The 21,215-nt window shown below is 39.2% G+C and overlaps 2 protein-coding genes across 6 annotated transcripts in view; both read right to left on the bottom strand.

Annotated features, from left to right (window-relative positions):
* sh3pxd2b (SH3 and PX domains 2B) overlaps positions 1 to 8,766 on the bottom strand; it is a 35,472-nt gene extending 26,706 nt beyond the window's left edge. The window contains exons 1-2 of one of the 4 annotated variants that reach the window (XM_040032212.1): positions 8,317 to 8,766; positions 5,476 to 5,556 (exon numbers count right to left, since the gene is read on the bottom strand). In XM_040032212.1, the coding sequence (XP_039888146.1) occupies positions 5,476 to 5,556; positions 8,317 to 8,388 (153 nt within the window). In that variant the 5' untranslated portion in view covers positions 8,389 to 8,766. The remainder of the gene's footprint in view (positions 1 to 5,475; positions 5,557 to 8,316) is intronic. The other 3 variants (XM_040032214.1, XM_040032213.1, XM_040032215.1) reach the window with 3 other exon arrangements.
* A 1,526-nt stretch (positions 8,767 to 10,292) lies between these two features.
* On the bottom strand, positions 10,293 to 18,982 carry LOC120734065 (myeloid protein 1-like). Of its 2 annotated transcripts, XM_040032626.1 has the most exons (6): positions 18,918 to 18,982; positions 18,592 to 18,665; positions 15,029 to 15,335; positions 14,506 to 14,593; positions 14,031 to 14,176; positions 10,293 to 10,998 (listed from the first exon to the last, which is right to left on the bottom strand). In XM_040032626.1, exons 3-6 carry the CDS (start codon positions 15,033 to 15,035, stop codon positions 10,832 to 10,834), a joined length of 408 nt encoding a protein of 135 aa, XP_039888560.1. In that variant the 5' UTR covers positions 15,036 to 15,335; positions 18,592 to 18,665; positions 18,918 to 18,982; the 3' UTR covers positions 10,293 to 10,831. The 2 variants fall into 2 exon arrangements, with proteins under 2 accessions (XP_039888560.1, XP_039888561.1); XM_040032627.1 differs by lacking the exon at positions 18,592 to 18,665 and having other exon boundaries at positions 18,918 to 18,976.
* Between the last annotated feature and the right edge of the window lie 2,233 nt (positions 18,983 to 21,215).

Genomic DNA, 21,215 nt, shown 5'->3' with positions numbered 1-21,215 from the left:
TAATGCCTTATTCTGCACCCGAACCCCTCAGATCAGACAATCATGCCAATATATCTTGCAAGATCCAGACCACTGTGTAACAGGCTTCCTCTTAAGCTATTAAATCAGACTCCCTGTTAAGAATAATAATAATATTAATAGTAAACTAACACACCGGTAACGGCTGCAAGCATCACAAGTGCTCTGAGGTCTCAGTTGAACAGAACTCTACATTGTCTACATGCTACATTCCCAGGCTATTATGATCCTGCAATCTTTTAAACACTGTTATTTCATCCAGCATTTGCTTGCAGATTTACAGTCACATAATGTTTCAAGGGACTGTAATTTGTCTTGTCTATGTCCCTTTAAACCACATCACCAGTATTTAATCAAAAACCAAATAAAGAAGACCAAATAAAGAAGACCTAAGACCTGTTGAGCATGAAAAAGCTCCATGAACAATTGTTGCTCTCTTTGCCCGTCTCAATAGTCCTGACATTCTCTGACTCAGTTCACTGCATAATTAAGCCTGAAACCATTTTTAACCCTTTGTGGGGGAAACTGTTCTCATGGCAACATACTGTTACCATCCACATTTGTGGAGTTCTTTAACCTGTTGGTGTTTTTTTAAGTATTTAAGTTAACCACGGTATTATGCGATAGTAATTAGCACTAACACTGACTAATTAATACCAAGTAATTACAGGAAAACATGTTAACACAGTAACTTGGCAAATGAAGAATCCCAACAGATAAACACTTGTTCTCTAATGCAGAAAAAGATGCTTGGGGTAATGACTATGCGGTAACTATGTGTGATGGCTTAGTTTACTCAGCAGACCTGCTCTGGCTACTGTTAGCACTCTCAGCCATAAGCAATATAAAGGATGATTGTAACTTCTGCTTCCTATCACTTGTGACTGACTCAATGAACATGCAGCTTCACATTCAGATCCTCGTCTTGCTTGTCAAAAACATCAAGATGGCAATGGGCAAAATAGAAGGTATGTGCAGTATCAATGCAATGTTCACCATGATGTGTCTCATTTAAAAAAAAAAAATTATAACAAATTTCAGATAATGCCTTATAAACATTCATAATTTACAGCAATACCAATTTTCAGAGGCTCTGTTTGTTTCTGATCCCTCAGTTTCTCGAATGTATAAAGTGAAAACATGCACGACATGGGAAAAATAAGTGGTTTCAATTGTGCTCGTCATCTCTTCAGCAGTTAACAATAGGCCATTTTTTCAAAAATGAGTAATCCTGAACAAAGATAGTGATTTCACAGACAACAACATGGACAAGAAGCCAGGGGTGAAAGTTCAGAGTAGAGCTCCCATTTCAAAGCTTCACTTTCTGGAGATCTGTGCCATGCTGCTAAAGAAACCTCTCCCATTATCAAGAATGATGAATCTGCACAAGAACATAATGAAGCTAACAAATATGATAACATTTGGTATAGCTTTGTTAGCATTCATTTAGCTGAATCCCGGAAGATTATATAGACTATATACATGAAAACAGTCTATTTTCATCTACCCAAGATAATCCTGATACACTCAGTTCAGCATTTTTATGAAACTTTTCTTCTTTTGTTTTAGCCATCTCATTCTCTCAGGTCATCAGTTTACTTCTTTCAAATGAACTGTTGAGGACATTAAAAATATCGCCATAGTTACAGTACACAGAAATGATCACATTGTTGCTGCTTTGTGAAATGACCGCAAGAGGCAACTTCATATTACAAAGTCAAATAATCTGCCCCCCCCAACCCCCGTTTCAAGAAGCTAAGTTTATTACTGCAGATGGAAAATATGTGACAGCTGTGCAACTCTGAATAAGCAAATAATGTTTTCTTTTTCTTCCCCCCTTAAGCTTTAAAGTAGAAATATATCCACTATCCAAGGCGAGCGGGAATGCAGGAAGCCTGTAGAGCTCGATGGACACGTGTGCAGAATGGAAACTGTTCTTTGTGACATGGAAGCAAACTGAAAAGCTGCTAGGATGAATGTACTGAAAAAAAAAGAGAGAAACTAGAAGCCACCATGGGATGGGCTCACACCAGGCCCAGTGCCCCCACCCCCTCTGATCATGAGCTCAGCTGCAGATGTGTCATGTTTCAAGATTGTGTCTTGTATGGCTGTGACACTATCATGTTGACAAAAACGTATCCACAGACAGACAAAAAAAGCCCCTAAACTGTATTGTGTATCCAGGATGATATTTTCCACAAACACACACACAGACACACTAACTGACAAAGATCAAGACGGTACACTCTAAGTGATGTTTTGCTTAATGTTTTGTTTAATGCTAAAACATAATAACCGTTATTATCTGTACATTTTCAAATGTGATGTTTTACAAAAAACGGAGAAACAATCGTAAAGCACATTGTTATTTATGATTAAGATGCATTATAAGTTGTTTACTTGCATTCCCGAACACAAACATTAAGTTTCGTGGTTGAATGTTAAGCTTCTTACAATTGGACTGAATTTAGGTCAATTCATGATTTTAAATAGAATAAACAGAATTTTTAGTTTTAAACATGTTTTTGACGTTTCTGGCCTTCCTCTCACTTCTGGAACAACTGCCAACTACTAACTTTTGGAACAACTTTACCCTCTTGTTTTTCTGAGGAAAAAAAATCTCAAAAACAGCACAAGTGCAAGGCCTTTCTCTCCTGTCGGAGGCACACCTCTGTCTGTTCAGTGAGTAACTGTTTGCACATGCTCAGTGTTTGTTACCCAGACAGAGGATGTTTACTGTATGTGAAAAAAAAAGGCTTTCTGTGGCTTCTAATTTTCTCTGAGTAACAATTTTCAATGTAAATATAGCTTAAGTCACAGCCCAGCTGATGTTTTTAAACTGTGAGTATGATGAATCTGTCTGATGAGAACACGGTTAAAAATCTATTTAAAAAAAGCTGTTAATTAAACAGAAAAATTCTCCATTTCTAGATGGTGCAAAAAAAAAAAAGTAGCAGAAATATCCTCAGTGACAAGAACATCTGGCTCTTGCTCAGCTATTCTCTTCCTTAGAGAACTGAGCTATTGATCTGTCAGATCAAAGATAGAATGCCAGGAACAAGAAATACTTGCTATTTTGTTACTGCTGCATGGTTAATCCTAAGATTTGTTCTTTATTTTCAATATGTAAATAACAGCCTTGCTATTGTTGATTTTGCGCATGCATCAAAAGACTTACATTTATAATAGAGAAAACTGCTTTTATATCTCGTTTCAGCCCTTAGTGAAGCAAAATCAACAAAGTCTGTGCCAGCCACACAAAAAGCACATGCTGCTGTGTTTGCAGAAAGAGAATCAGCTGCTTAGGGCAGTTATGTTGACAGGATGTGGTGACTAGCACTTCCTGCATAATACTAAGGCTATGGAATTACCAGAGATGTATTATTATCTGCATTACAAGACAAGCCAAAGCCACATAATGAAAGACATTATGAAGGGACCTGTTAGACAGATTACAGAAAAATGATAACATAATATAAAAATATATCAGACACATGGGGGATGTATCAGTGTGCTAGTGATCGGAATAAGCCAGCTGATTAGCCACAACTGGTCACTGGATATATTCAATTTCAAGGAAATCTGATTAACATGTCCTGCAGCTTGACATGCACCTCTCCAGCTATGCAACATGACGCTGCAATGCAGACAACAGCTAGTGTGATTGCTTTAGTTGATACAAATACACCGACACCGTGTGATCATGGAAATCAATATAAAGCATACTAATACCCACAGAGACCTTTCTTCCTTAAAACACAATGCATGTTAATATGTGATGGGCTGGGACTGATTGGCTTCCTAATGTTGCTAATGCTGACACTCGCACAGCAGTGAGTAATCTGCTGGGGCAACCATCTGCTGTTTTCATAGCACTGCCACCATGTATAAACCCAGCTTGTTCCAAATCTGCTCTCTTTTTGTGCTGTAGTAATTTCAGCTATTCGACTTCAACAAGGTTAGCTTAGTCAGCATTGTAACACTGAGAATTACACTAAGATACTCCACACAGCATCCCAATAATACCACCACCAACTAGTGTTTTGGGGGTGTAATTAAAGAGTAATGCAATTATAACAGATGGTAGAGAAATTGAAATATTCTGCAGCTCATTTTTCTATTTATTTTGAATTTTATTTGTATAAAAAAATGTCAGCCCAATAACCTGGAGCATGACAGCAGGTCATGTAACCTGATGCAGCGGTGGACAAAATGTACAGTTTAAACTTGGTCAAAGAAAACTTGGAATAAATGCTGCATGGTGACTTTAAAAAGCTGGAATCACCCATTGCAGTTGCACTTGGTGCCTCTTTATTTGCATATAAAACTTATAGTGACACTGATGATATTTAGAGTATTACAATTTTCTACTTGTCTCCAAGAAATGCCAAAACTTTAATGTGGCTTTTATATATTAGTACCAAACCATACAGAGATACAAGAGATGAGCCATTATCTGTTATGTATAACACATCTTATACGCTCTTATTCTAAAACACTGATCTGATACAGTCTGAGTTATAAATAAAGTGTTGCCTGTTGTGTGTAGTAGTTGACCAATTACACAACTGTAATGCGACTAACATATATACAGTCATTTATACAATACAGATGATGTTTAAGGAGCAGCCTTTAGACTTTGTCTGTAATATTATGCTCATATTTATCCATGCTTTTATACTGTGTCAACAACAGAAAGGTGGTATGGATTAAACAAAATTAATGGATAATGGTTCTATTAGCAGCTTTACTAGGGGTCAAGTCAAATGAATGAAATGAATACTTCACATCCGTATGTTAAATGCTACACACGCAGCCTCAGAAAACTCAGTGAGGCACTATAGTTCTGTACTTCATTACCCATGCATTGACCATCTTAATCAATTAAAAGGAATTTAATCCAATTAGGGCCGACAGTACGCCTTTCCGAAATTGACTACATGCTCATTAAAAGTAATTGCCTTTCTGAATTTCCTGGAGTCCATGTTCTGGTCTCTGATGCAGCCAGGGCCACCCCCCCCCACCACCACCACCTCCCTCAGATCCATTACCTTCAAAAAGACAAAAGGAAACTAGGATACTAATAAGACTCCCTCATTGTGTAGCGTGCACCATCACCATGACGTCTGAGAATGATTCAGACATTTCTGTGGTCATCAGTGCCACAGTCGCATTCATCACTGTCCTCTATTAACTTCACTGGAATTTTCCGACTCGTCTCGCACAATATAATTACCAGGGTTATAAGGGTGGAGCAGGGAGAGGCTGGCTACAAGTACTAGTCTTGTATGACTGAGACAGTGCTTCCATGCCTTTCCTGCCCTGTGCACTTGTCCGCTAGCACAAAACAAAACAAAAAAGTCCCCCAAAAAGACAAAAGTGAAAGAACACATTTAAGACTATTAAAAGAAACTCAAAAATGACGACACACACGCACACAGTTAGTGGCTCACTCACCTGCAGGTCAAAGAACTTGCTGTAGCGTCTGTAAATGGTTTCTGTACTGCCATCGCTCCAGGACACTTTGATGATGTAAACCTGGCAAAGCAAAATAAAGGAAAATAACATTGAAACTAATGCACAGCTATTATTGTGATAAACTAAAGCCCTTGGGGCATCACTCTTCAGTCACTACCATTATTTGGGAGTGTTATGAATCCTAGAGAGGGCTGCATATAGCAGACATCCCATTTCTCTGCCAGCATCACGCAGCTGTCACTGAGTGGTTTTCATTACTGTAACATATGCTTCCCCACATCCCACTGCCTCCAGCGACCCAAGAATTGCTCTCCGGTCCCTTAAATGCACCTCAAGGAGATAAAGAAAGAGGAGGCTTTCAGAGAAACCTTGCACAAGGAAACACAGGTGCATCCTACACAGAAGTCTTCCGTCTTGTGTCGTGACATTTAAATGCCACACTTCCATCCATTGTGAGCAAATTGCTCCACTTAAAACACCCTGAAACCACCAACTTCTCCTTTCCTCCATCACATCTAGCACATGCCATAGCTGGGAGGAGCTAAGACAGACTTGAGTGCGGGAAGTCAGGAGTCATGCTAATGAAAAGCCCCCAATGTCATCATCCGTTCACATGAAAAGAACAAGGATATCAGATGATTTCACTTCCTAGTGCAGTTACATCCCTTCCTGCTGTAGAAAACATAATTGTTTGTCATAATTGTATACATGCAGAAGAGTGAAATAATAATAATAATAATAATAATCATAAAAAACCCACAAAGTTTGTGCTACCTTTCTAACATGGGCAGCACTAGGTTAGATAAAAAGAGGTTGACCGTGTAGGTGCAGCTGCAACTTCAATCAGACATATATCTAAAACAGTAAATCATAATGCACTTTAAATAATGTCAAGAGTTTGGGGACAGCAGCAGATTTTGATTTGGTTCTTTAAAGAATGAAAGGGGAGAGGCAGGGAGGTGATTGGAAACACCCTTGCGGCTTGCTGTGTTTGGCTAAATGCTGCTGGCCCCAATCCCAGACCCTTTCAGGCCTCATTCTCTTTTTTCGGTGGACTCGAATCCGATATTACGATGGACTGATCAACTACGGGAGCTATACAGACAAGCAGCAAGGCCATCTTCATTAAACAAAAGAAGATTCCCCAAAAAGACTAGTTCAGGTTCTGTCTGACCAACTACTAGAATTAAATTACTCATCAATGAGAAGAAAAACTAATCAGTGCAAAGATATCCTGTTGTGTCCTTGCTGCAGATAAAACTAATTAAGAAATATTTGTTATCCAAACTAATTTGCAGCAACTCATAGGAAACAGGAGCTGATACAAAAAACATAACTAACCCTCCTAATTAAAGTTCCAAGTTCAAAAAAAAAACTTCAGCCATTAGATATTTGCAGATATCGCTTAAGAATTAGAGATTTGTGTTAGAAATTCTATAGGATATACTGAACTCTGGTGAGCAGACAAGCCTTACGCAGCTTTTTGCTATTCAAGCTACATGTTCAGACCTGAGACTTTAAATTTCCCGGAACCTTGAGATCTGTGTAAGAGAGAAAAGGCATAAAATAACAGTACACCAGAGACTGAACGAACAGATGGAGAAGACACAGGACCACAAGAACTCTGCGCCCTTGACCACTAACACTCACAGCGGTACAAGGTCTGCTGGTCCTTCAGCCCCCGGTTTAAATTTGCACACCCATATGGATGCATACAAGTACACACACACACACACACACACACACACAGTGACACAACATGTACACGGAACTAACACAAACACCTGCTAAGGCCTTGGCTGCGACTCTTTCTCTTTCTCCGGCCAACTACACCAAGTGATGTCATATGTGTGACTTTATACTAAGTGCAGGATTGCAGGCAAATACACCCACATTTAGCTCTCACTATTCACTAATAAAAGCTCTACTGTTTATGAAAAAAAGAGGCTTTGTCCTGGTGACATTCTCGTCTCCCACACAAGGTCTGGTTATTAAGAAAAGAAAATTGTTCCCAAGTTCTTCGTCTTCTTTCCCTCCCTTTCGCCAACTGTTGACTGGAAAAGAAACACACAACTCTCTAAACTAAAATTATTATTATTTTTTTTTTAAATAGTAATAAAAAAATGACAATATCTGACACAGTCTTAAAACCAATAAATGCTACATGGGGTTCAGCCTTTAAACCCTGTCATAAATGTTAGTCATAGCCTACTTCCTGGTTACCAGTGGCAACTAGCCAGTGTGGATAGTTAGGGGACTGGGCTGACTGTATATTATGTTTCTTGGGCTCTTCCACCATTGCAGGCTTCAGTGGTAAGGTGCTGCAATGGCTACGGTCACATGCATGTGATTCTGGGAGTCACTTAAAAAAAAATGCACACTGAGAAAAGGGGTCATAGGTCACGTGAGTCGGTCCACTCGAGTGCTTCTTAATGATATCCTCACGTTTTTTCAAATGAGCATTTTATTAGGTCAAAAACAATCTGAAAAACGATAACAACACAAGAGCTTTTGACTTTGGGTCACTGTACAGGTTGCTGAAATATAACAGCGTAAATCTTGATGTCGGTCGTTACTGGTCTTAAGAATAAAGATCCCAACAGATTTAAATAGTCGGAGCATGACCTGAAGTTTTCAGAAATCATATTCTAATAAAGTCTGCTTGACCGTTTCGGCTGATTTGGTCAGCTGTAATTTGACACTCTCTTTGTTTTTTACTTTTCCCGACAGGACAAAGGGGGAGACTGCGGAATATCCGCGATCTGTTGCACATTTCACGCAACAAATCACACGGTTGTGGTAATTACACAAAAGGCTTACGTAGTGTTTGTTCGGATTCCTCCGCTTCTGGACATCTTGAACAGTTACTTCTTGCACGGTGCGCCGTGGCATGATGTCCCCTTCTTTTTACGGATCCGTTGAAAAAAAAAAAAAAGAAGCAGATATCCCTGTCGGGTTTTTTTTCGAGCGATCACACCCGGCTGAAAAAGTTTACACTGCGACGCTTCTTTGTCATCCGAATGGCTGGGATCGATCTGAACAAACGCCTTTTTTCTCCCCGTAAAGCTGCCCACGTCAAAATTTCCTGTCCAACATTCAGACTCTCGCAAGCCAGAAGTTAATAATCGGTTCTTCCTTTCCCCCCCTTTCTCATGCCTTGTCCCGACCCGCTGACTGCCCCGACCAAACTCCCAGCCTATCCCAGCTCGCCTACTCCCATTTGAGAAACTGGGACGCTTCGTGGACCAACCCTCCAGCTTCAGAGCAAAACCACAGTCTGCAGGAACACTCGGGCTTCAGTCTGCACACTTAGAGCTAGATGTTAGGCTTTAATCAATATGACAGCACTCAAAAACGGCGTGCTCAAGAGCACTTAAGGAGAGCGAACTTTGCCCATTTCTCACTAAATTGGAATTCTATTTATTTCAATTCTCTGTCGCAACTTTGAATGTTCGCCTTCTTTGCGACCAACCGCTCTCCATTAGCAATATAATAACACTGATGCAATTTAAATGACAGTTAAGAGTGGATGTTGTCTCACTGTGCGTACAGCTGAGCTGCAGATGTCTGAATCAGTTGGCTTGAGTCTGAGCTTACTTTTCAACTCATATGCTAACTACAAACTACAGAGGACATCGTTCAGATATACAGTGCTGTGCAAAAGTCTTGAGTCAATCATCAAAGAGATAGCACTGGTTCATCCCAAGAGTGCCTGTCTATATATAACACTAAATTTAGCAACCCCCCCCCCCAAAAAAAAACAGTTTTAAATTGTATTTTTAAGACACTTAGTTACTAGCAAAACATAATTTTCTTCCATTTCTTTAGTTAAATCTCTGAAAATTGCCAAAGATAACACAAAATTGAAGTGTTAGGCCTAGAAATATCTCGACTTGAGTGTCTGAAAGTTATGTCTTTAGGAAACAGGGGAAAAAAAGAAAGAAATCCATAAAAGACCTGACACAGGTCGTGGGAAATCCATCTGGCCCTCACTTGATACATCTACTGTCTGCAGAGGTCTCGCAAGAAATGATCTCAGTGGAAAGGTGAGAAAGAGCACCGGGGAGAAAAGGCTGAGGGATGCCAAATAACACAAGAATTACTCTGAAAACCAGTGGTAGCAGGCCTTATGGCATTATGAACCTAAACTGAACACTTTTGTATGAAATCCTTGTCAGCAGGTACAGAGAAGGTGTAAAACATGGGGAGGCCATGTTTGGAAATCACCAACAAGTTGTTAATGCAAAGGTAGAAACCCTTAAATGCTTGAATGAGTCATATGTTAGTGGGAAATGCCTTAACACGCACACATCAGACTTTAAAACATGATGTGATATCCTGTGTCTCGATGTGATTATTAGTCATAAGATGATGTGATTAGTAAACTGGAAATGTGTTAATATTTATTTTTCCATCCTGGTAACACAACACTATCACTCTATGGTTTATTGTTTAGTATTTAGATTTGTACAAACTCAGAATACTTGCAGTTACGGTCAACATTTCTTTGCTGATATGTGACCAGGATGACTGCTGAGGGCCAGTGTCAGGTTTGTTTTAAAATAGCTCCATCTTTTGGTGTGCCATACTCATTACATTAGTACTGTACATGTGGAAATCTCCCCATCTGTAGATATCAGATGACTATGATGGAAGATATTGGTAATATAATTAAAAAAAATTGAATAAAGTTTGTGTTGAATAAACTTGCTATTTTTAAGATGGGGAAAATATTTGACAGCCTCATTTTTAACTTTGAAATAGAAAGCACTTCAGACAAAAGAAGAAATGAAACTTTATATTTATTCCATTGTTGAAAAATAAAGTAACGGTTATGAGTGATGGGATGTGAGATGGGACATTTTTCACAGAAAAGGAGAAGGAAAATGTTAAACATATGACTCGTGACTTTTTAGAAAACATCCTTTTGTTTGTAGTCGATATAAAGTATTACAAAAAATTTAAATGGTTGTAAAAACTGAGAAATGGAGACAGACAGTTATCAAGTATAGTAACGCTGGTCATCACAAGTTTGTAGAAATGTGTTTTAAATAAGTGTTATTGTAAGAAAAACAACACAATGCATCTTTGTTAAGTTATTGTAAAAATAGAGACCAACATTTTTTTATGGCTATAATAGAGAATAAGAAGAATTAACACTTACAAAAAGTGTCAGAGTAGCCAAGTAAAAGTTGCTCATAGTAAGAAATCGGAAAGCAAATAAGTCTATATAAATTCTTATTAGCATTAGGGATTTTATATGCAGGGGCATGCACCACGTAAAAAAGACAAGGACGCATGGTGCCTCAGTTGTATAACACATGGAAATAAAGGTTTATATGAAGGGTGAAGGATCAGTACCATCACACATTTGCAGCTCCAGGTGTGATGTGATGCCAGGGAACTGTTCTTGCAGTGGCAGTAAATAGCCCAAGGCCTCTCCTTGAGTTACCGGGCCGGAGTAACGATAAGGACGGATGTTGAAGATCTTCACGCAGTGTACTAAATGGGACCAAAACAAATATAAATGAATTATTTTGTGGGCATTAATCCCTTAATATCACCCTTTAAAAAATGCTCAGACAAATCAATGACTTAAGCTAACTCAGCTGAATAAAGTGCTTATTGACTACACACCAAAGAGTTTGAGTTTACTGTTTTATAACTTGCTATCAATCACATGTCAATCATATGAAACTGAGGAAAATGCTCTGTATCTGTCAGAATGTGACGGCCTCATTTTGAGCTTGTTAACTCTAGTTATTTGTAGAGTTTGCTTCCTTAATGTTTTCCAGCAGTCTGATCCAGAAATTGAGAGCAAAATGGCTGTATTTCCAGTTTTTCTCTGTGAGGAGTATTGGATATCTGACAGATGGGTGTGGGGGATATGAGTGTGAGTCTGGCTTTTTGATTTTATATAAGTGAGAGCATTTTTAAATCAAGTCTGTAGAATTGGGAAGCCAGTGTAGCTCTAATAAAACTAGTGCCCTCTGTTATGCATTTTAGTTACTAAGCTTGCAACAGAATTCTGATTAAGTTGCAGACCAGAAAAAAAGTGCATTGTAGTAATCCAAACTAAAAGAGATGAGTGCATGAACAAGTTTTTCGGACTGAGCAAAGGGTGGATTTTGGCAATATTCCCAAGATGGAAGAAGGTTGGCTTGGTAATAAGCTCGTGCCTGAAACTCCAAGACTTTCAACTTGTGGTTTTACCCTGTTAGCTTATTTCCCTAGTTTGGCTGAAGGATATAGCTGTGGTAAGGTGGGTTTAGCATTCACTTTATCGATGGCATATGAATAGTTCACTTGTGCAGCTAAAATCCTCTTCCAGCATTTACAAATGTTACAAATGCAGGCTCAAGACCCTAAAAAAAACCTTAGATCTCGCCTTTACCATCCACCTAAACAAGCTGGCTGCCAACCTAGAAACAAACAACCTAAAAGTAGTTCTACAGCAAACTCACCAACATCATTAAATCTTAAAAGCACTTAATGATCAGTGTCTCAGTATTAATGTGGGCATCACGGTGAGGTAATGTGTCTCTGTGATGTCTAATCATGTCTGTGCTTTACCCAGAGATGAAAGGAGCTGACAGTACATGTGTTCTTCTGATAATACAGTTCAATTATAAAGCGAGAGGCAGAATGAGGACTAATGATGTTTACTCATCATTCCAGCACCTTATCAGCTCAGGATGGTCTCAAAACACATTACCACGCATGAGCACATATACACATACAAATAGGTATACACCGCAAAGGAATACATGGGTATTTTCGGCACATACACAGATGCATTCCCTTTTTTCTCTAATGATGGCCCTTATGGGGGGTCATTACTCATGAACAGCCTTTAGTGGGGTTTCACATAGACCCCGATCTTAGGGGCTATCAGGAGGTCAGTGCAGTCTCCGCTCGCTTTTCAGCACCTTAACTAATCCCTTTAAATCATTCCTTTTCATTCTCATGCAATGCCTCTATCATAATAGCATAGCCTCGCCTTTGCCCTAGCCATGGAACTATACAGTAGATTAAAGGAATTCACAGGCAACACTACAAGGTTACAAGGATTTAATTAAACCTGGTTTATGCTTATTTTCAGTTATAAAAATATCTCAATGGACTTCTAAATTGAATTTTTTAGAAATTGAAACAGACTTGCACACCGACTTATGGCCATACTAACAACATGGGTCTTTGAATGATATTCTGGTAGGCCATTTGACTGGTCTGCCACTTTGGTTCCAACTGAAATATTTAGACAAGTACTGGATGATTTGACGTATGTTTGGGTACAGCTATTCATGCAGTCACTGATTCGTCCTAATGATGTGCTAAATATCTACTGAAATAGGTCTTTATCTGGTACAGGAATCGGTAAAGACCAAAGATGGGCAGTAACGCGTTACTTGTAACGCGTTACTGTAATCTGATTACTTTTTTCAAGTAACGAGTAAAGTAAGGGATTACTATTGCAAAAACGGTAATTAGATTACCGTTACTTTCCCGTAGGAACGCTGCGTTACTGCGTTACTAAAACCGTGATTTTTTTTTGCAAGAATGTCTCAGGACAGTGACGTAAGCGAGTGTGACGTTTGTGACAACAGCTGTGTGCAGATCAACAATGATCATATATCGAGTGTGGGAGAGAGTATGAGCATGCAGCGTTTAAAGCGTGGAAGTACTGACCTTACTTTGAGTTTGATTCCATAAAAAGTGACAAAAACATTAGTGTCCGTTGTGCGTGGGAAGAAAACTTCTTTTTAAAGCGAAAAAACCTCTAAACTTCTGAGCAAGCACCGAGTAGCTACGACATAATGGGAAACTCAGAGAAACTGCCGTATCCTTCCACTGACCGCTGCGGCACACCTGCACCAGGGTAAACCTCCGCCTACCTAACTCCTGCTTTACAGGTGAAAATAGAGCAACAGGACCGCTGAGTCTTTGACTTTATTTATTTTCTGCTGTGTTTTACTTGCATCTATTTGAAAGACTGAGTGTAAACACACACACAAAAAATATATTTTATGTGCTGGAATGTGCAGAAAATAGGTTTAAATGTTAAACTAATTTCTTCCAGTCAGAGAATGTTGCATATAATTCAATTTTTGCTTGATGCATAAAGTTAAAAGATTAAAACTAATAAAACAAGTTTTAAAAAGAGACTTTTCCATTTGATTACATTTTATATGATGGATTATGCAGAAAAAGTAGAATTGGGCTGAAAGAGCTATCACTTTATCACCTATTCAGGTTGTAAATCGTGTTTTTAAAATGTAACTAAGTAACTAAGTAATTAATTACTTTTGAAAATAAATAAGTAATCAGTAAAGTAACGGGATTACTTTTTGGGGGGAGTAATTGGTAATTAGTTATTGATTACTTTTTTCAAGTAACTTGACCAACACTGGTAAAGACCCGCAAATCTTTGTCCTGTTTATTTTGATTGAGACTCACATCTACAGTTTTAAAAACACTAATTTTCCTTGCTTTGCTAACTTTCAGGTATTGTGCTAGCATCTTGTCCCTCTTACCATCACTGAGGAGTTTGACTCCATCAAACTGATAACCAGCTGGGTCTTTCCGACTCACTGGACCGGCCAGAGAGCCTGAAAATGGTGTGTTGATGATCGAATAGTCATCACATACAAGGTCCACGGCTTTATAAAGGCCATTACCTCTGTAAAAAGACATGTGACAGAGGAGACTGGCATTAGTTTGCCATCAGAAAAGGCTAGATTCAATTAGTCATCTTAATCTGGCCAGAACAAAAATGTCTGATTAGTTATTTGGACATCATCTTTGTCTACAGAAAGTCAGCCTTCTACCCAGACAAAGCTTCACTCATCATTAATTCCAAGTGGTTTGGTAAAAATGTGCTTTGTCATTGTAGGGATCAGGCTTGGATACTATACAAAACTAGACATGGGGCAGTATCAGCGTCTGCATGTTGCAGTATGAGTAATCCTCTGAGGGCTCTGAGATAAAGATCTGATCAGGATTAGTCACCTTTGGGAGTTAAAAGCTCCACAGCCGTACGCATCACAGGCCCTCACTCTGTTGTGGTGACCGGCACAAAGCATGCTCCAGGCTTGGACTACAGAGAGAGGGAAAATGAAATAGGTTAGATAATACTTCTCCTTCCAAAATAGGCACCATATTAAAAGCTGCAGCACTGCACGCCAAAAGGCCAAGCATAAAGACGATATTTTTAAAAATATGTTTTAACATCCACTGACTGTGACTCATGCTCTATTCATGTGGAAATAAGGCCAATTACAGCAGAAAGGCACTATTCAAATGTCATTTACTGATGTCTTCTCCATCAGTTTTGTGTTACCCACACATACAGCCTCACTCCACAATAACGTTTTCATGAGTCAGACTTGAAAAAAACTCTGCAAATCCATTTTAATTCCTTCTTGGCAGAAAAAAAGAACGAACTGTGTGTTTGTGACCATCTGAAGAAGTTTGCAGGAGGTTTGTGTTATTGTAACATTTCGATATGGGCAGATGCATATTTCTATCATACCTGGCATGCAGCACTGGCGCGTCTTGGCCCCTGAACACTTGTCTTTGAGGTATCGGTCTTGGCAGATGTAACGGACTGGCTGGCAGATGCCTCCCAATCTAGTGCAGCTGATGTCACTTCTAGAGTCCCATGAACACTCTTTTGCTTCCTGATTTGACTTTCTTTCCTGGAGTCACAGCCTTTGGCCTCCTGTCATTAGAACTTGTGAAATTTCCCTTCACCTTGAGTCTGCTGCTGTTCTTGTCAGGGCTTTGAATTTGTTCCTTTTTTCTCTCTCCATGTTCTAAAGCGCCACTTAACACCACATCTTGGGAGAGATGAAATGTAATGAGAGTTAGAGTTAAGAGTGTAATGGAGAAAGGATTAAAAAAGAGAATGGCTAGAAAATTTCCAGGTTGAAGGATTAAATCAAACTTTTCTGAGACTGATATTTGGAATGAGTTATGCAGTATTTGGAATATGAAGCAGCAGATTTTCTTTCTGTTCAGTTAATACCACTTACAGTCTGTGAAAAAGTATACGCTCCCTTCCTGATTTCTACTTTTTTTTTTTTTTTTTTTCATTTTTGCTACATCCATTTGCATCTGCTTATCCAATTCAGAGTCGCTCAAAACTTATAATTGCAATATAGACCGGGGCTGCAAAGTATCTCAAGCTGGAGTCCATGGTGTCACCAAAACTGCCTAAAGTATGCCTCACCTCCAAATCTCTCTCCTCAGTCTGAACCACCTAACCTATAATCTGTTCCTGAAGTGTACCATGATTTAGCAGAAGTGTTCGGAAACGATCTAGCTTTCTTTCTCCCTCCTCACCATCCTTTTGATTGTTTTACAGATTTACTTCCAGAAGCCTCACTGCCCACTAGTTGACTCTACAGTTTAACTAAACTAGAATGTGAAGCAATGGAAAAGTACATCATGGACTCTCTTGTAGATGGAAGTATTCATCCGTCTTCTTCTCCTTTTGGCGCATGCTTCCTCTTTGTCGAGAAGAAAGAGAAAACTCTCCATTCTTGCATTGATTTCAGAGATTTGCACAAAATAAGTACCATTACTGCTCCTTTTATCTGCCTTTGAACTCCTGCAGTGGGCTACAGTTTTCTTTTCCAAGCTGGATCTCCATAATGCATAACATCTGTTGTGCATTAAGGAAAACAGCCTTCAGTACTCACCTGTGACACTTCTTATACCTGGTAATGCCCTTTGGTCTTACCAATGGTCTTACTGTTTTCCAAATGCTTGTCAATGACATTCTCTGTGACTTTCTGAAATGTGATTTTCTTTGTTTTATTCTTGTTTACCTGGATGACAATTTGATTTTTTAAGTCCATCTCAGAACACTGTAAGTCCAGCAGCTCCTCCAATGCCTTCTGGAGAAGCTGTATGTTAATGGAGAGAAGAGCTCTAATGCTTTTTGAATGTTGCCACTCTATCCATGACCTAAGGAAAACCTCCTTGTCTATTACTGACTTCTCCAAAGTTTGCCTTCCAGTCAAACTCTTTGCCATGGCCTTGTTCTTATTCAACCAGACCCATCTCAGCAGTTCATTGTGGAAGTGGACGCGTCAGATTCTGAGGTAGGAGTTGTCTTATTTCAACAGAAAAATGGCAAAATTCACTCAGTGCATTGTTGGCGCCCATGAACTGCTGGCCATCAAGTTAGTCCTCAAAGAACGGAGACACTGGATGGAGCAAGCTGAGCATCTCTTTGTTGTATTTACCGACCATGACAACCCCCATTACCTTCAGACCACCAAACATCGAAACTTTTGCTTTTACCAGATTCAGCCTAACCATCACTTACAGACCTGGCTCCCATAATTTAAAGCCTGACACAATGTCCCATTAATTCTCCACCTCTGATTCCACCTCAGAGAATAAAACCATCCTTCCACTTATTTGCATCATCAGTTCCTTGGCTTGGGAAATAAAGTCTCTATTAGGGAATGCTTAGCGGGAAATAAGTCCTCCAGCTCCCCACCTTCCCCACTTCTTCAGACTCCCATTCACCCTCGGTCCCACCTGTAGTCCCATCTGACTACTGCCCAGATTAAATCCACAATGTCTTTCACATCACTTCACAGCTCAAACCTGTTCGGTCCAGTCCACTGTTTTGTACCTTTGTCTAATATTAAAATTTGCTTGATGATACGAAACACATAAGAGTGACAACTATGGCAAAAAAAGAAGAAATCATGAAGGGGGATAAATACTTTTTCACTGGACTGTTTATTTATATTACAACTAGATTTAGATATTAGGGATACCAGTTACATTCTGTCATACTTCACATAGATGTTTGCTTCAAAATGCCCCCACAAAAACACTATTTTAAAAGGATCACCTTCAAAATTGCAGTTTTTAGGTATTAAGGGAAAAACTTTTCTTGCATTTTCTTGATTAGTTAATAAAGTCACCAAGTAAGTCTTAACACACTGTAGGACGCCTTTTTTCAGGGTTGAATGGTGTTACTTGTCTATATAGACAGACAGAGTCATAGTTCAGTTATTCATAGTATGTTTAATTCTGACAGCATACTAATTATCCTGCCCAGGCATGAGTCTTTGATCTTCATTAACCTCAGAAGCACATAAAATATTTCAATCACACTGCCCTGGCACAAGAACACACATTGGGTTCAGTGATTGAAAGAAGCTGCTTATCACTAGAAGGCCTTAATGAGTGGGCAGAATGGTTGGCTGTGGCATGGAAAAGCAATTTTCCTCAGCATGTGAACTAAATTAGAAAAGACTAAATTTTTTTGACATGTGCAAGTGTGCCTTTTGCCTCAGCAAAATTAGATAGCATTAAAGGTTTGCTGCAGTTTTACTAAATGTTTGTTTTTAAGTATTGCCAGGCTTCTACTACATTTTAAAGCAGCTGCAGTGTTAGGCTGTTAACAGTTAAGGTACTAACAGTTAACCTGAAGAGATGAACACATGCAAAGACAGACACAGCACTGATTGGCAAGCACATTTCCATTAACTCCTCTTGACTGGATACCTCTCATGGAACTGCAGGGTTGTGTCCACTGTGGCGCACGAATCATTTTCATCTCAGTAGAAAGATGGCTGTCTCATTTTCATGTCGCTCAGCAATCCCCCAGAGTTACTGTGCCTTAAGCTTTTTAGTTAGATGCAATGATGTAATGTTGCATTAAGCACTCAGTCATGCTTTAAATGTGTCATCCACTTGCGCCAACTCATAGTCTCTCTGGCAATAGGCTCGAACCCCCCAAGGTTCATGTTTACAGGAGTTTACAGTCTCCTAATAGGGCTCAGTTCATGGTAATTTGCAGGGCCAAGCAGATGTTTATGCACCATTTATTGTTTCCATAATAGGAATCTTATTACACTGCTGAATGAAAATTTGTGTCCTATGTACCCCAATGCATACTTTTAGCATGTGGATTCAAGTATTTTGTGGGAATGCACGTGTCCATTTCTGTATGATCTACTTAATACAATTACTAATATATCCCAGACATATTCCATACACTATGATGCACGCTAGAATAGTGTGCATTTTGCAGGTGGCAATTTTATACGAAAGTGACTTACGTACAGCATAATAAGAGCGCAGATATGACACAGATCCTAAACAGTCTTCCCATCATCAGGTCAGAAATAAAAAAAAATCTGTAGAATGATGAATGAACAACAGAAAATGTTTTTAATCTAATCAAACAAGTGTCCGATAAATGTAATCTTTGTATTAATATCAACTAGCTGGCTAAATCCTTCAATAAAAAAAGTTAAAAATATAGCTTGGGTTTTGTTTTTTTAAAAAAATATAATACTAGGAAATCTGTCTCAAATCTCAAAGGAACACACGGAAATGATGGAATAATACTGAGACTTTTTAGAGATAGAAAATTGAACTAGACTTACCAGTCATGTGCAGATGCTGAAGAGTGGCTCCCAGCTCAGTGGGAAGGAACACAAAGAAGGGACTGTTGGAAAACCAGCCTGCTGTGGAAGCTACACGCCTGAGCCACAGGACATCCCCCAACTGTCAATATTGACATTGGCTGCTAGAAAGCATACCCTTTTACTGGCTCAAAAAGCTCAAGTTTACTTACTTTCTACTGCTACACTAAAAGCTAAAGATTAGGACACACACACACACACACACACACACACACACACACACACACACACACACACACACACACACACACACACACACACACACACACACAGCTGGGCTTCAGTAAACATTAAATCTACTTGAGAACTTTCAGTTAAAAACTCGTTTTATGTATTAGACAGTAAACAGTAACTTGGGAAAAGCACCAGCTGTTATGGCTAATCTAAATATACAACAGGTGATATAACAATGAAATGCTTATAATATTTAAAAAATGTTGTTTTAAAGTTCTTTTTATTGTCTCCAAGAAATAAAGTTTATACTGTTTTGCCAATTTCACAGTAGTGGGAACAACCGCTGGCACTATTAGGTTATGCATAGTTGCACTGAACTCTGACTCCTAGCATGGCTCCAATTACACCCCTCCAATAAACTCATTAGTATATGTGGTGCAGTCAGCAGGTGCTTGACTGTTGTGTCAAGCTTAATGAGACAACAACAACGAAGAAAAAAGAAAAAAAAGAAGGAGAAAGAAAAATTATTATATTCATACCGTGAGACTGGCATCTTTCATTGCATAATTTGCCTCCACGAGGCAATGGAAGTTAATCAATGATGAATTTCTTCCTCTCCCTCCGGGAGAGTGAAAAAGACGTACATGGATGAATGATGGATGGATAAACACGTGAATGTAGGCTATTTTAGACATTGCTTTGTGCAGAATAGAGAATGGGAAAGCCAGAGATGAGAAAAAAGGGTTTAATTGAGGTTACACACATTGTATTCAAGCCAAAGAAAGGAGCTAAGTGTTCTGTCTTGAGTAACTGGGAATGCCCAAAATGTGGTTACTGCACTTACAAAAACTAGTAAAAGCCCTCAGAATAGGCCTTGCTGTGATGAATTTAGAGTTGATTCATAATAAATAATTAGTAATTGAGTTAACAGATGTACAACTCAAACATCTGTTTAAATGAGTCACAGAGATAAATGTGTGGTTCTTTCGTGGCAGCAACCAGTCAAAATTAATTTCAAAAATGAAGGGCTATATCTCTGTATGTACGTCCAAGTGTATTTTTCTCTACTGATGTATTGTGGTCAGCTGGTTGCTCTCTCTGAATTTACAATTTACTGAGAGCAGAGGAATGGATTCAATAGCAGCCGGTAAAGAGTTGAGCCTTTTGCAGCCAGACAGCTTTGATAATCAAATATCTGGGCAGAGGATTACACTGATGGACCATATGGCTTGGAATTTGAAAAAGAAGAGAGGGAATTAGGGAGACTAATAAAAGACAAGGGAAAAGAAAAGGAGAGAATAATTAGAGCTGAAGTGGTAGTGCTCAAGACTGAGCGAGTGAGGGAGGGAACAAGTGAAAAAAAAAAACACAGGGAAGTGAGGGAAATAGCAAAGACAGTCGACTGGGCAAACAGAAAATGAGAATGAAGCAGCAGAAATTCCAGCTAGCCTATCTGCATCTCAAACATGAAAGAAAGGCTGGTGTTGACTCAGTGAAAACCCTTTGATAAACATGGCTGCTTAAATAAAAACATGTATCACATTCTTCAAACTCCTGGGAGGACAGAACTGACATTTCACTCCTGCTTCTCTGTCAGTTAGTTCTGGCATTTCAAGGAGACAGAGAAGAGATGCCACAAGTGTTTCCTAGCAACAGTTCGCTGCAAAACCCTTCTCCTCCTCCTCCTCCCACCTTCTCTCCTCCGCTCGCCTCCCCCTAGAACTCCCTCCATCCCTGAGATACGAGTTGCAGCAATGCAGCACTTGCTTTAGACCTGAAATACATTCTAATTCTCCTGACCCTCCCTCCCTCTCCCTCCAGTTCCCTTCAGCACGCTGCCAGGCCTGCATCAAATGACATTCAGGCCGCTGTCATCTGTAAAGAAAAAGCATACAGCCAGGCTATTCCCTGTGAAGGTTGAAGGCACTGCAACTGAGAAGTGTTGGCAGACAAAGTACTAAAAGAATGCAGCAATATTTTACCTTTTACACGGTGAGCGGTTAATGTGCATGAGCCTGACTCTTACTCTTTCATTTGATTTCTTTAGCACCTCTTTGCTGCTTAGGTAGAAAGAACATCTCACAA

The sequence above is a fragment of the Simochromis diagramma genome, unplaced genomic scaffold (genome assembly GCF_900408965.1).
Source record: "Simochromis diagramma unplaced genomic scaffold, fSimDia1.1 OVJJ01000216.1, whole genome shotgun sequence".
Taxonomy (NCBI): Eukaryota; Metazoa; Chordata; class Actinopteri; order Cichliformes; family Cichlidae; genus Simochromis; species Simochromis diagramma.
This window is presented reverse-complemented; position numbering and strand designations above follow the sequence as displayed.